A 12,883-nucleotide genomic window follows, 5' to 3' on the forward strand; every position below is an offset into this window, starting at 1 on the left:
TCCTCTTCAGTAGAATTTGCCCGGGTTGTCATTCAGTTGTAGATGTCATTTGACCACCAGTCATTGACCAATGAAGTTTTTACCAGGTGTGTTATGGCATACAGAGTAAGATGTGCTACATACCATGCAACAGAGTACTATAGTTGTGCTATGTTACCTCAGACAGCACCGTGGTAGATAACCTGGCACCTCAGATGGTGTGGAGATGACAGGACATGACTGTGAAAAGGTAACATTACTCGCAGTACTTGAATCTGAAAGGGGAGCCAAATTCAGCTCATTTCCATTTAAATATGGAACAACTTCATCATTGTTGTTTTGTTATATCTCATATAAATGCAGTCATCTCCAGAACACTGTTAAATGGACATTGTTGTGAGACTGTTTTCAAGGTCAAGAATGAACTTCATGTTTGGGGATCAATTCTCCATCTGTGATTGTGTCTGTTATGTGTCTGATTAATATTGGGAGCGACATCATTACAAATGTGAATAGAAGAGTAGAGCGTGGAACAAGCCGGCACTCTGTGGGACACTCAGATAATGTTGTGGAGCTCTCAGTGACAGAGCCTTGGTGTTGCTCTCACCATGGCTGTTTGGCCAGCTGCCTTTTGAATGTGTCACTCTTTTGAGGCAACGTTTAGCTGAGGAATGTTTTGTGATGATTATTCCTGGAGTTAAGACCTTTTCTGTTGCGCAGATTGAAATCCTTCTTGACATCATCCCCTTGCAATTGTAAAGCCCCCTCCCTGCTTTCGTCCCATTTGCCATTTCCACAAAATAAATAGCATCCAAATTTTATCTGGCTTTTGCATGGTTACCGTTTTGTTAATGGGCAGTCTGGCATCTCGATGAGACGAGGAGCATTTTTGGGGGGCACAGTGTGGTTGTTGTAGCAACGTTGTTGAGGAGTGAATGAAGCAGATGTCAGAGTAATCCATCAGCCAGCAGCTCCACACTCCCACCGCTCACTGAGGCACACACTGCTGTGACACCGTCTGCGCCGCAAGCCTCAATCACACACTCTTCACTCTGACCAGTCCTCACAATGAAACCTAAAATATGTGTATTAAATACAAAATGACCTCCTTCTGTTAATTAAGAAAACATTTATTAACCAAAGACGCATGAAAAGACAGTGTAGTGTTACATGGAATAAAACAGCAATGGTCTCTGCTTTATGAGCACTACAGCAGTTGGGTGATGTCATTTCATCAGTTCAGTCACATACAAGAACAACCTTTATTGGGGACTGTGTCAGTGTTGACTGACACTTGACTGGAAAATCTGTTTATAATAACCAAACAACCACTCTGCAACCATAACCATGAAACACCCCCTCCTGTTCCATCGATAATCAACCTGTCATCATACTAATGTCGCTGTAGAGGTATGTCTGATTGTTTGAGATTGAAGTATTAGGGCTGGGTATCAAATCTCTATGCTTACTGAATACTGGCTGAAATGTGTCTGCTGAACCGTGCATCAAAAACTGACCAAACACTTCAGGATCGAAATCAAAACATTCATCTTATCCCATTCATTGTGTCTTTTATTTTGTACTGGTACTGAAACTCTGCACTATCAAAAAATGTCAAATGATACACAGCTGGTGCATCCAGGTGCTGTAGGGGTTAAGATGCCATCAAGAAACCTGAACCCATGAACAGCCCTGTTTTCTCACACATCTCCCCTCATTTCCTGTCATCTCTCTAATAAAAGGCATAAAAGGCCAAACCATGTTCACATGAAATGACACCCAGCCCTCCCCGGTTAGTGAAAGATAGAGACAAAAAGCTCAAACTGCATATCTGTGGATCACTGATGACTCTAACAGAGATCTGACATGAAACCATAGCTCCCAGATTCTGCTCCTGATTTGTAATAATCTCGTCTCATTTGTATTAGCACAAATGATTCAAAATCCAGCCTTTCAACATAACCTTGGCCTAGAGTCATGCCAACATTTTTAAATAGATTTATTTAGGTGTATTCATTATTTCTGTTCTTAGCGGCCTTTAAAGAGCACCACTGAAGACGTCTATGGGTTAAATATTTCTGGCTGAACATAAGAGAACAGCCGAGTGGCTGTGGATGCTCATGGCTGAAACAGTGGTGGACAGGAAGGGCAGAATGGCGCAGATGTTTTTTAGACAGCAGAGATTACAGCCAAACACATGGAGAGATGACCAAAAGACCAACAGTTACACTGACATACTCCAGGTAATATGCACGGCTGGCATACAGCGCTGTTAACCATTCATAGAAGCTGTTCAAACGAAAGGGTTCAGATCATAATGTCCAGTGCTGCTGTAGATGCTCGTGTATCTTAGAATATGAAGAGTACACCACAAAACCACCTTCTACCTTTTCAGAGAGACAGATGAAAGAAACCCTGTACAAGAGCCACACAAGCAACAAGCAACAGGTGACATCCATAGGCAGCAAGGCAAGCTGAAATAATGTTTCCTGAAATTCACAATATCACAAGGCACATTTTGAAAACAGTGTTTCAGTGGGTCATTTCCTTTCAGTAAACTCAGAAACTGAACAGTTAGAAATGTTACGGGAAAACATCTTACACAGAGATAGAAAATAAATTAAAAAAAAAATATTATATAAAAATAATCTCTTACAAAATATATTCTATCAAACAACATTGAGGGGAATTTATGTCTGGAAGCTTGCATTTGCTTTTGGTGGTGTCCATTTAGCTTGAGGAGTCCATATGGCTGTTCAGCCACAAACTCCATAACTTTCCAGACAACTAGCAGCAGACTGTAGGGGAGAGGAGAGAGAAACGCATCGAAAACACAATCATACAGAGCCCAGGATCAGTAGTTTCATGCTCCTCTGCTAGGCTTAATGCACATAAGCTGCAGGGTCCCAAACATGTCTTTCAGTCGAGTTTCAGTTTTCAGCTCCAGTGTGTAAAAGTTGTCTTGGTAAAAAAAAAAGAAAAAGAAAAATCTTTTCGTTTTTAAGTGCACTTGAATATTTTTTCACTATAGGCACCTACACCTCCTTTAAACCTGACCAGATTTAGTCAAAATCAGTAGTTTTCTCATTGAATAAATTATTAGTCTAGTAAAGAAAAAACTAGCACTGTTCAAGGTGAGTCATGCAATAGACCAGGACGGCCTGCGGACAAGTCAGGCCTGGAACATGAAACGGCGTTCAAATTATTCTACAATAAAAATACGACTTATGAGCCCACAGGTGGAGTCCAGTGTCATGGCAGATGTCCATTGGCATCAGTATAATCAACACACACCGGAAGCGTGAAGGCAGTCACTCTGCATGTGTCATGTCATCAGCCACAGAGAACTCTTATTCTGAAATACATTAACAAGACACACACACACACATTCATACACAGTCCAGTCTAGCTGTGTGTCTCAATATGCGTCCAATAAATATTTCTATTTACAGGTGTACACCTCTGTCCTCTCACTGCAGGTGTTGCATTTGACGTAGCAGCACCACAGGAACTTGCAGTTGCACTGCCAGACGCGGGAGTATTGGTGTGTGTTATATCCTCGACCACAACACATCAGGTCACAGCTGTTGGGCTGCTGAGCCGTCTTGTTGCAGAGGCGACCTTGTGTTCCCATGCTGCCGGTCAAAGGATCGGCCTCGCAGTAGTTAGGCGACCTTTCGAGGTAGACCAGCTCAGTGTCCATGGGCTTGCGGTAGGAGTGGGGTTTCTTGATCTTCAGGAAGGCGGGGCGTTTGTTGCGGCTGGCTCGTACCGGCTCCACGTGCACCGCCTGGTTGTACTTGTCCTTGAGGATGTATCCCAGCTGACGGAACTTGGGGAGCGTTGTCCAGCATGTCTTGGTGGTACAGGAGCCCGACACACCGTGACACTTGCACTCCAGGCGCATGCCCTTCTCTAGGACCTGCAACATGGTGGAAGAGTTCAGGTGAAGGGAGGTTTCAAAGTTTCAAAGAGTAACAGCTGCCTGACTGATATCAGTCATATTTACATCATTTATTCTTATCATCAAAATGTCTGCCACACCTTCACCACAGCTGTGCCTAAGCAAAGTTGTAGATCTAACATGTCCTCCACCATCAAAAGGTAAAAGTCAAGAAGTTCTGACAATTCACACTATCTCTTACAGTTTGTCCATAATGAGCAGGGAAGAACCGTACGAGTTCACAGAAATACTCAGTCTAACATATTGCATGAATAGTTCAACAGGTTGAGACAAAAGTTTTCTAGCATTCCAAATGAATGGAAGCATTCCAGAGCTGCTACAGTATGTCACCCTATGGCTAGTAGCTATGTATGTGCCATTCTTTTACAAGACAGGTTGAGGCTCACAACACACTCATGGTAGAAACACACTCGTACAAAAACATGGACTCTAACTTCATGCATGTCCCACATGTTCTATAGCAGAAATATGACCTACTGCCACCTGTGAGCGTTACAAACCGAGGTGTGGACTTACAACTGATTTCACCCAAATTTTACAAACCCATTCTGCTTAAGGTTTTTGTGTATCCTGCAACAGAAATACAATTAGCACTGATTCAGTGTCATTTATTTACTGAATAAATGGGGGGAAAACATATAAATAAATAAATCAACAATGGATCTGTGCTGCAAAAGGTATTTTAACGTCAATTTTTTTTAAAGTAAACAAAATTTAAGAGCCCTAAATATTGTGCATGTCTGCAGACACTTTAGAGTCAAAGTTTAAAGCATCCTTTGTCCCCCTCTTCCCCTCTCAGTCTGGTTTTCGTTTTCATGGATGCGCAGCGTCTTGACTAGCTGTTTTATTGAGGGCAACAGTAATAGAAAAACAGCCAGTGTGACCACAAACCTTTCTGTGGGTAGAATAAAAAGGACGTGTAAAGGTGATGAATTGAGGCAGAAGCTGGGTTCATTTATGAGTTCTTGTGGTGACTGCAGAGACAGTTTGTTCTGTCACCACATCGAGGTGTTTGTAGCAGACTGGCAGCGGCGGAAGGCCTTTTCAGGGTGAGAGTGGGAGCCTGTCGATGTGTTTGGCGAAGCAGCCGGGGTGTTCTCTGTGTGCCTGGATCTGAATGACATCAGCTTACCCTCCTTCCTCCTCACTGAGCGGGAACCCTCACTGGCATTAGAGAAGCCTCACCCTGCTTTTTAATTATTCCACTCTGATGTGGCCTCAGACTCTCTGGAGTCTCGTGGGGTAATTGTCAAAAGCCTTGGATGCATACAGCTTAGCGTGGTCATGCCCCCGAGACCTGACAAACATTTAATTCACTAAGTTCAGTGAAGTGAAATGCCAAAGAAGCTGCTATTGTTTGTCTAACAGAACCCCTGTAAGCCGCCCATGGCACATTTTACACTATTGTTTATTCTTCTCAAGATATTTGAAGGTTGGTACTCAAAACATACACTGACATCATCTCCAATTTAACATGAAAGCCTTACTACAATAATTACAGAGGTATCAGTTTAGTAAGTGTATATTAAGAGATTCACACACTGTATCACATTCTGACTGATGCCAGACCTCAAATATGAGGCCTGGTCCAGAGATGAAAGTACTCCTCTTGCTCCATGAATGGGACCAAAACTTGACACGATGACACTGACGTGAAATCTATCTGAGCATATTCACTTCTCAGCTCTCGGTTTTTACATGCATAGCCCTCGAAATACACATCTTCTTGTATATCTTTCCAATGAAAAGCAGTGCATGTTTCCACAAAGAGAAAAACAAAAGATGTTTTCAAAGAGAAACATCTGAACATCTAGCATTACAGAGGGCACTGCAGGTACTGATAGCTCTGTGTTTACAGCATGGAAATCACTTCCAGCATCAGCTGACACACTATATTCTAAAAGCACAATGGGGAAACTGACATGCTCATATAACTGGAATTTAGCTGTTAGATACATTTTGTCTCTATGACTGTGATGTTAAGATATCCTTTCATAAGATTACAAACTTCTCAGCCAGCGTTGGGCTGTTTCCAGTCTTTATGCTAAGCTAAGCTAACTGTCTAGTAGCTTACAGACATGACAGTGGCAACAAGCTGCTCAACTAACCCTCATAAAGAAAACAAGTGAGTGCATTTCTCAATATGATGAACTACTCCTTTAATATTAACCTTTATTTGCTATAGAACGCTAAGAGAAGCTCTGCTATTAATCTACTTCTAATTAATCCTGAGGAAGCAAGAGCTCCAGATATACTTTCATTAACCTTTAAAACAAGTCGAAACACTTTTCAGGTATTAGTGCAGTATTTTTAGAAATTTACCTCAGACCTGCACTGATCTATCATGTGCCTGCTGCAGCTTTTCCAACAGACTGCTGTCTTGTGGGGCCATTTTGTGGATGGTCCTGCAGTTTCTATTGATCTGTCATTTGGCTCCCTGCGTCTGTCCACTGGTAAACAACATCAGAGTCTGGCTAATGCACTCTCATAGGGTTATAGTCCTGGGTCCGGCTCACTGTGCATCCTGTCAGTTACATCTGAACTCTACTTGTGTTCTCTAAATGGCTGCAGCATCTGACCACACTTTGTCCTCAGTGGCTCCTTATTTTACGATATTTCTGACCATTCATGAACTCTCACTGTGCCATCGTACCAAGTGACTGCAGCCAGTCTCAGACCTGCTGTAATGTTCAACATCAGCCTTTCATTTCTCGACAGCATTCAGAGCTGCCTGACTTGGACTGAAGACTCTGGCTTGGCTGTATGTGTGAATGTGTTTGCTAAAACGACATGTCAGCAAGGGATTCACTGATCTGATATGCTGGATGTGGTGTCAGCCATGATGCAACCAATCCACATTGAGAAAAGTATTTTTGTCATAAAATTCTGTGTTTCTGTGACCAACCACAATCAGTCAGTCAAGGCAGGTTGCCAACTCTGTTTTCAGTGATACAGTAGTTGCTGGCCTCATGTTACCTTAAACCTGATCCCAGGAGTTCCATGCAGCACAGGATGTAGATTTTCTCTTCTTGAAGATTATTTTTGTCTCTACTAAAACAAACTGAAAAGATTGATGACAGAGTAACAAACATACCTTGCGTCCCACTTCATTGTTATGTAAATTCATGAGAGTCCTGGCATTCTGCTTGATCTCTCGGGCGTCCACAAACACCTTAGAGAAACCCAGGCCATAGTGGACGTCAGCAGAGCATCCGCCCCACTTCCAGCCCTCCTCCTGGTTGTAGAAGCCCTGCTTCTCCTTGTCACAGCCGCAGCCGCTCAGGCTCCCCTGGGTGCAGGCTGCAGTGACAGCATGGGCGACTCCGGCAGCGATGATAGCGTAGGTGAACGCAGCCTCCTTACTGCCTGCAATAAAGAGAAGACATTTTTAACCACAATTGCTGACAACAGGATTCACTATTTCAGGCACTGTCAAGCCTCCTTACATACCTGGCATAGCTGCCTCAAACCAAATCATAAAATACTCGAGCCAAGCCAAGTCCAATTCATTAATCAAGTAACATTTAAAAAGAGATAAACTTCAGGATGAACCGAATCTTGCGGAAAATATAATATAGCAGTTTGGAATGGAGGGAAACTAATTCTTGAGAAGCGGGTCAGTTTCATTGTCTTAGTTAAAGGTTAGCATGAAGAACCCACAGGATCCTGACTAGTCCGTCAATCTAAGAGTATCACTTCACACAATCACCAATTAACAGTCAATCTGCTGAGTACCTTTGATTGGTTAGGATGTTTGTTTGAGACCATTCAGTGGGAGATAAAACATCAAAAGTTAAGGTATCATTTCTGGCCCTTGTCCCAGCTGCCGTCACACTGGGATCCATCCTGTGGAGGTGAGGCTGAGAGGCATGCAGAGCCTCCCTACATGGATGGATTTCCACTCCATAAATCTGAGTGCTTCAGGTCAACTGCGTTTTTCAATTAAAATGGAGATAATTCCTGTTGGAGCACACTAGGAGAGCATCCAAAAAATGAACAAGCATTGCAAAAAAACTGCAATCAAGTCGTAATCTTTAACAATTAAAGTGCCATAGAGAAGTAAAGACACTGGACACCATGGTTCTCCTTCAAACACTGAAACGCTCAACTGTTGAGCTTTGCTGGAACAAGTGGATGTGGCTCTTTGCAGTCATGCAAAGTGCAAAGTATCAAACACAGAAGCATCCTGGCATCAAATACGTGAAGCTCAGATATAAAACAACTCTCCAATCTGTCTTTACAGCCAGTACAGTCAGTACCCACAGAGAGTTACTGCAAGTAGCCAACTCAGTGGGTGGGGAGGATACTTGATCCTAATGCCAATATACTGTACATTGCTGCATCACTGCCAACAACAATCCCAAACTGATGTATTCTGTCAGTTATCAGTGTTCCAGTCTGCTGAAACAAAACAATGGATTCAGACAGACTCTGCGCAGGGCAGCTGGACCCGAGCGGCGCTCGAGCTGACCTCCTGTCTCCTGGAACTCAGCCTGATTCTCATCTACATTTGGATAAAATTTGAATTCCGCAATACTGACATGAGCTTTTTTTTTTTTTTTTTTTTTTTTCAGATCTGATGATATTCGTAAGAAGCATAGCTCTTGCCTGAAGCAGTGGTCTAAAATCATTCTACTTAAAGCGTCCCCTGCCAAAGCTGCAGAACCTGGAGGTAAATTTGTAAACCTAGCAGAAAGTACTTGTCTGAACTTGAAGCTTTTGGGGGAAAAGTATTTTATGAACATACATGAAGGTGGTTGAGCTGAGAGCAGATAAAAAGCATGCAGGTCTGCATGTTACACAATATGAAATAACAATAGAAGAGAATTACAGCATGCATTCATGATAAAAACACACTGAAATAATCAGACAAAAGATGCCATCTTTTCTGAACCATTACAATCACAGAGCACTTCATGAAATGTCACGACAGGAAGCTTTATCACTGTTTATACTAACCTATATCATTCGCACATCAAATTATACATCTTGCAGCTTTTAAATGAGGGTTGGAAGACTCATTCAGACAGTACTCATATTTGCTGCAGCTAATACTACAACCATCTCAGGCAATATAATATAATATAAGGCCGTCATGTACAGTGCAGCAATCAGCATAAATTAAAGGCTCAAACAAGATGTGAGCTATAATCCTTAATGACACTTGGCGTGAAAAATGACACCCAAGCTCTGCATCTGTCTCTGAGATGACAGGGTGAACTTAAAGGACAAGACAGTGGAATACCAGTGCGTTAAATATGATTCTCCACTTATTTCCGCAGTCCTGTCTTTGGAGCAAGCAAGCATCGCCTCGAGCCTTATTCCACATACAGGATCAAATATGCGCCTTATTTTCCCACCACGAGCAGATGCAGAGAGTCTGAGCTTCAGACATTAGTCAAAGTGTCAGAGGTCGAGCACCTCAGAGGAATGCCTTTCTGGACTATTTTTGGAGAAATTGTAGCAATTTCAGAACCTTTTTTATGACTTCCTAAATGCTTGCTTGGACAGCGCAAACACTAAAGACAACATACCACTGTGTGCAAGCAACAAACAGTTATCAAGCTGCTGGTATACGACAATACAGCAATTTAAAAATGAACCAGCTTATTTCTCAGTAATAACTATTTTATTAGTTAAAAACAAACCTTGTGAACACTGTAACTATGAAGATCAAGGCATGCTGACATGTTCCAACAGCGTCTTTTATAACACTTTAGGAGAAAAACTCAGTGATGAAGTGGAGCTCTCAGTCCAAACAGCATTTAGGAGCTTTCTTACCTTCAAAAACAACAACAGTCGTAACTTTTGAGTGATACTCAGCTGCACTTTAACTGTAAAGACCTTAGGAACATTTGTATGCTTGTCATATGAGAAATTGCAACAAAAAGACTTTAACCCCATCACCCTATAGACTGAAATAGGGAAATAGGACTAAACTAATGCATCATAAAATTCTGGGACTGCACAAAGAACCACTAATTTTTATTTTATTTTATTTTATTTTTTAATAGGAACCGTTTGAGTTGAAATGAAATCAAAGAGCGACATACCCACTCTGAGCTCTTTCCCGAACACGGTCCTCTCCCCCAGGGCCGAGCAGTTCCAGCGTCCGTGCCTGAACTGAAACTGACACTCATTGATCCCCATCTGAACTCCTTCTCCGATCACTATGATCGCGTCGGGTCGGCTCTGACAGATAGTCCGCTGACGGGGGGCCAGGCCGGGGATTTTATTACAGATGATGCTCGCTCCCAGCGCGACCACCGATGACAGACCCCTGCGGTGAAGGTGAAAAGTTAAAATATGGCATTCTCCTATGGAAGTTCTGAAGGGGGTTAAGACAGAGCTTAATGGGGACCTTCATATGAGAAAACAGACACTGTTCTGACTTATCACGTATGTACAATAACTGCATGTGGTCTGATGGCATTCCACAATTAATCTAACTATAGCTACCTCATTCGCAGGAGGTACAGCCAGAAAGGACCCTTCACCTCACATTGGGGGCCCCTCGTTTTTCTACTGTCCTTAAAAAGTCTGTCATGGCTTAAAGCATTGTTGTGCATTGTCTAAAAAAAATGCTTTCATTTTCTAATCTTAATTAACCAGCGGGACATCCCCACAAACTCACCCGATTTTCAAATACACTATTCCAAGGCACAGGAAAAAATGGAAAATCCAGCGCCGTGTCTTCCTACTCATGGTGCTCAGCCCAGCCGGTGTATTAACGCTCTGCTGCTGCAACAACCAGCCTTATTTGTCGAGCGAGTCCCGCAGGGTGTCCAGGTGTTCCGGGCTGCAGACGGGACCAAAGCTCCTCGGGGCAAACCAAAGTTTGTGGAAATGCACTCGTCCTGATTTCATTTGGTAGGTGTCCGGTGGTGTGAGCCTGTGCTGGAGCATTGGGGCTGTTGTTTTCAGGTAAGACGTTCGGCTCCGTTAGTGATCAGGCTGAGAGTGTGTGTGTGTGTGTGTGTGTGTGTGTGTGTGTGTGTGTGTGTGTGTGTGTGTATGTGTGTGTGCGTCTGTGTCTCTCTCTGTGAGTCTACCTTTCCTATCAGGGCGTGTTCTGCAGAGGATCTGCCTCTGAGCCGCTCAAACACTCTCAGCCTGCAGGTACACGCTCAGCTCATCTGTCCTTCTGTCTGACACACGTTCACCGCTGCAGACCTGGGAACAGCTGACACAAGAAGCCGGCCAGACCTCTTCACATGTCCTCTCCCTGTCCTCACGCTGGACATCACTTCATGTCTGACAGACGACCAACTGCCACCTTTTTATTTAGTTTCCAACAATAAACGCCCCTCCCACCGCCTCACTATCTATCTATCTATCTATCTATCTATCTATCTATCTATCTATCTATCTATCTATCTATCTATCTATCTATCTATCTATCTATCTATCTATCTATCTAATGTTCTATATTTAATAAATGAAAAATATTAGAAGGCAGGTGGGGGGGGGATTTGAGTCATAAAATACTTCGTTTGTTTAACACGCGTATTGAAATCACAGTGAGTGACCAAACAGATGGAGTAATAACACCTAACAGCAACTAACAGTCGGCCTCAGATCAGAATTTTTTTAATTTTTAGTTCTGTTTTCTGTTTTTTTTCATTATTATTTCTTCGGTGATTCACAGACTTCATGGTGGTCTTCACTGGAGGGAAGATGGTTTGAGTTGAAGGACTATAGCGCCATCTGCTGACACGGCCGTGTAGCTACCATCATCATGTTGAAAAGTGAATGGCTGAATCAGCCTGTTCGGGGTGTCAGTTGATCCCCGGTTGTCTTCAAGTTCTCAGCGTGCCCGATGAAGCCAGCTGAGCTCCAGAGGAAGCAGCCAGGACTCTAATGTGAGATTAATACATGCGGCTCAGACTGAGCTTGACGGACATGTCCAACACTTTCCGGCCTGTGGTGCTCTCTGTGCGACAAACATGTATTTATCACACTTGTTATTAGAGGTGAGCAGAGCAAAGGTCAGACCAGTCACAGTAAGTGAGAACACTTGTGTGGGCGTGCAGGATGCTCTGCAGGGCCTGCGAGTACATTTTGACATCCTTCCACTTTAACGTTCCATGTTCTCACTCCACTAGATCTCAGGGGTAAATGTACTTCTTACAACACTATTTAGTTATAATGCTTCATGATGCAAGCCTGTAAAATTCTAATAAATTCCATCCTGCTCTCATTTCCAGAGCGTCAGATAGACTCTTTGTCAGTGTGTCTCATACAGACGTACAAGGCACCACAGAACATCTGTATGAGACGCAGACTTTCAGCTGACTCCACATGTACACTCCTGCCAGCTGTTCTCTGCTCATGTTCCCATCCCAGCGACGGCAGAGCTCTCCTGCCTCGTCTAACAAGCGCTTAATGTTGTGACACTGTCACAGTTTGGTGGAGTTTAACAAAACATCTTTCACTTTTGGTTTCTCACTGGACACAAGGCCCAATGTGCTGGGTGGTGGTGTGTTTGGTGGGGAAAAAAAAGCTATTTCCCTGAGCATTTTTCCACAGTATACCACCTACTTCCATTTAAAATGACCTCTTTCATGTGCTACAACACACGCACGTGCATTTGCAGTGTAACAGGTACACCAAGCTGAAAATTCAAGTCCTGCAGTGAACCCTCCCTTCATTATGTTCAATTTGAATTTCAGATGTTTTAGAGGCGTTTGTTCAACTGCACAATCATTTGGAGGATGTTATTTGTGCTGCTGCTGTGTTTTTTGTCCACACCTTTAGTTTATCTAAAAAGCACAGGACAGTAGAGTTTAGTACCATGCTGATCAACCCTTATTCCAGAAAAGTTCCCCATATTAAAGCTCAAGTTTCATGTTTACACCCACAAAACTAAGGCAAAAGACAATTTCACCAATGAATTTTTATTTACATTTATAAAGCAGTTTCCGATTGACCACCAAAATA

General features: G+C 42.9%; 1 protein-coding gene across 1 annotated transcript; it reads right to left on the minus strand.

Moving 5' to 3' along the window:
- Window positions 1–1,088: 1,088 nt before the first annotated feature.
- On the minus strand, window positions 1,089–11,199 carry wnt7aa (wingless-type MMTV integration site family, member 7Aa). The gene is made up of 4 exons (XM_070958555.1): window positions 10,578–11,199; window positions 9,997–10,223; window positions 7,038–7,309; window positions 1,089–3,901 (listed from the first exon to the last, which is right to left on the minus strand). The coding sequence occupies exons 1-4, from the start codon at window positions 10,646–10,648 to the stop codon at window positions 3,422–3,424; spliced, it is 1,050 nt and encodes a 349-aa protein (XP_070814656.1). The 5' UTR covers window positions 10,649–11,199; the 3' UTR covers window positions 1,089–3,421.
- Between the last annotated feature and the right edge of the window lie 1,684 nt (window positions 11,200–12,883).

This window comes from Chaetodon trifascialis, chromosome 3 (genome assembly GCF_039877785.1).
Source record: "Chaetodon trifascialis isolate fChaTrf1 chromosome 3, fChaTrf1.hap1, whole genome shotgun sequence".
Taxonomy (NCBI): Eukaryota; Metazoa; Chordata; class Actinopteri; order Chaetodontiformes; family Chaetodontidae; genus Chaetodon; species Chaetodon trifascialis.

Coding starts and splice junctions, on each gene's coding strand:
- wnt7aa (XM_070958555.1), bottom strand. CDS start 10,648: ATGAGTAGGAAGACACGGCGCTGGATTTTCCATTTTTTCCTGTGCCTT. Junction 10,224..10,577: donor ATAGTGTATTTGAAAATCGG/GTGAGTTTGTGG, acceptor CCTTCACCGCAG/GGGTCTGTCATCGGTGGTCG. Junction 7,310..9,996: donor CGGGAAAGAGCTCAGAGTGG/GTATGTCGCTCT, acceptor TCTTTATTGCAG/GCAGTAAGGAGGCTGCGTTC.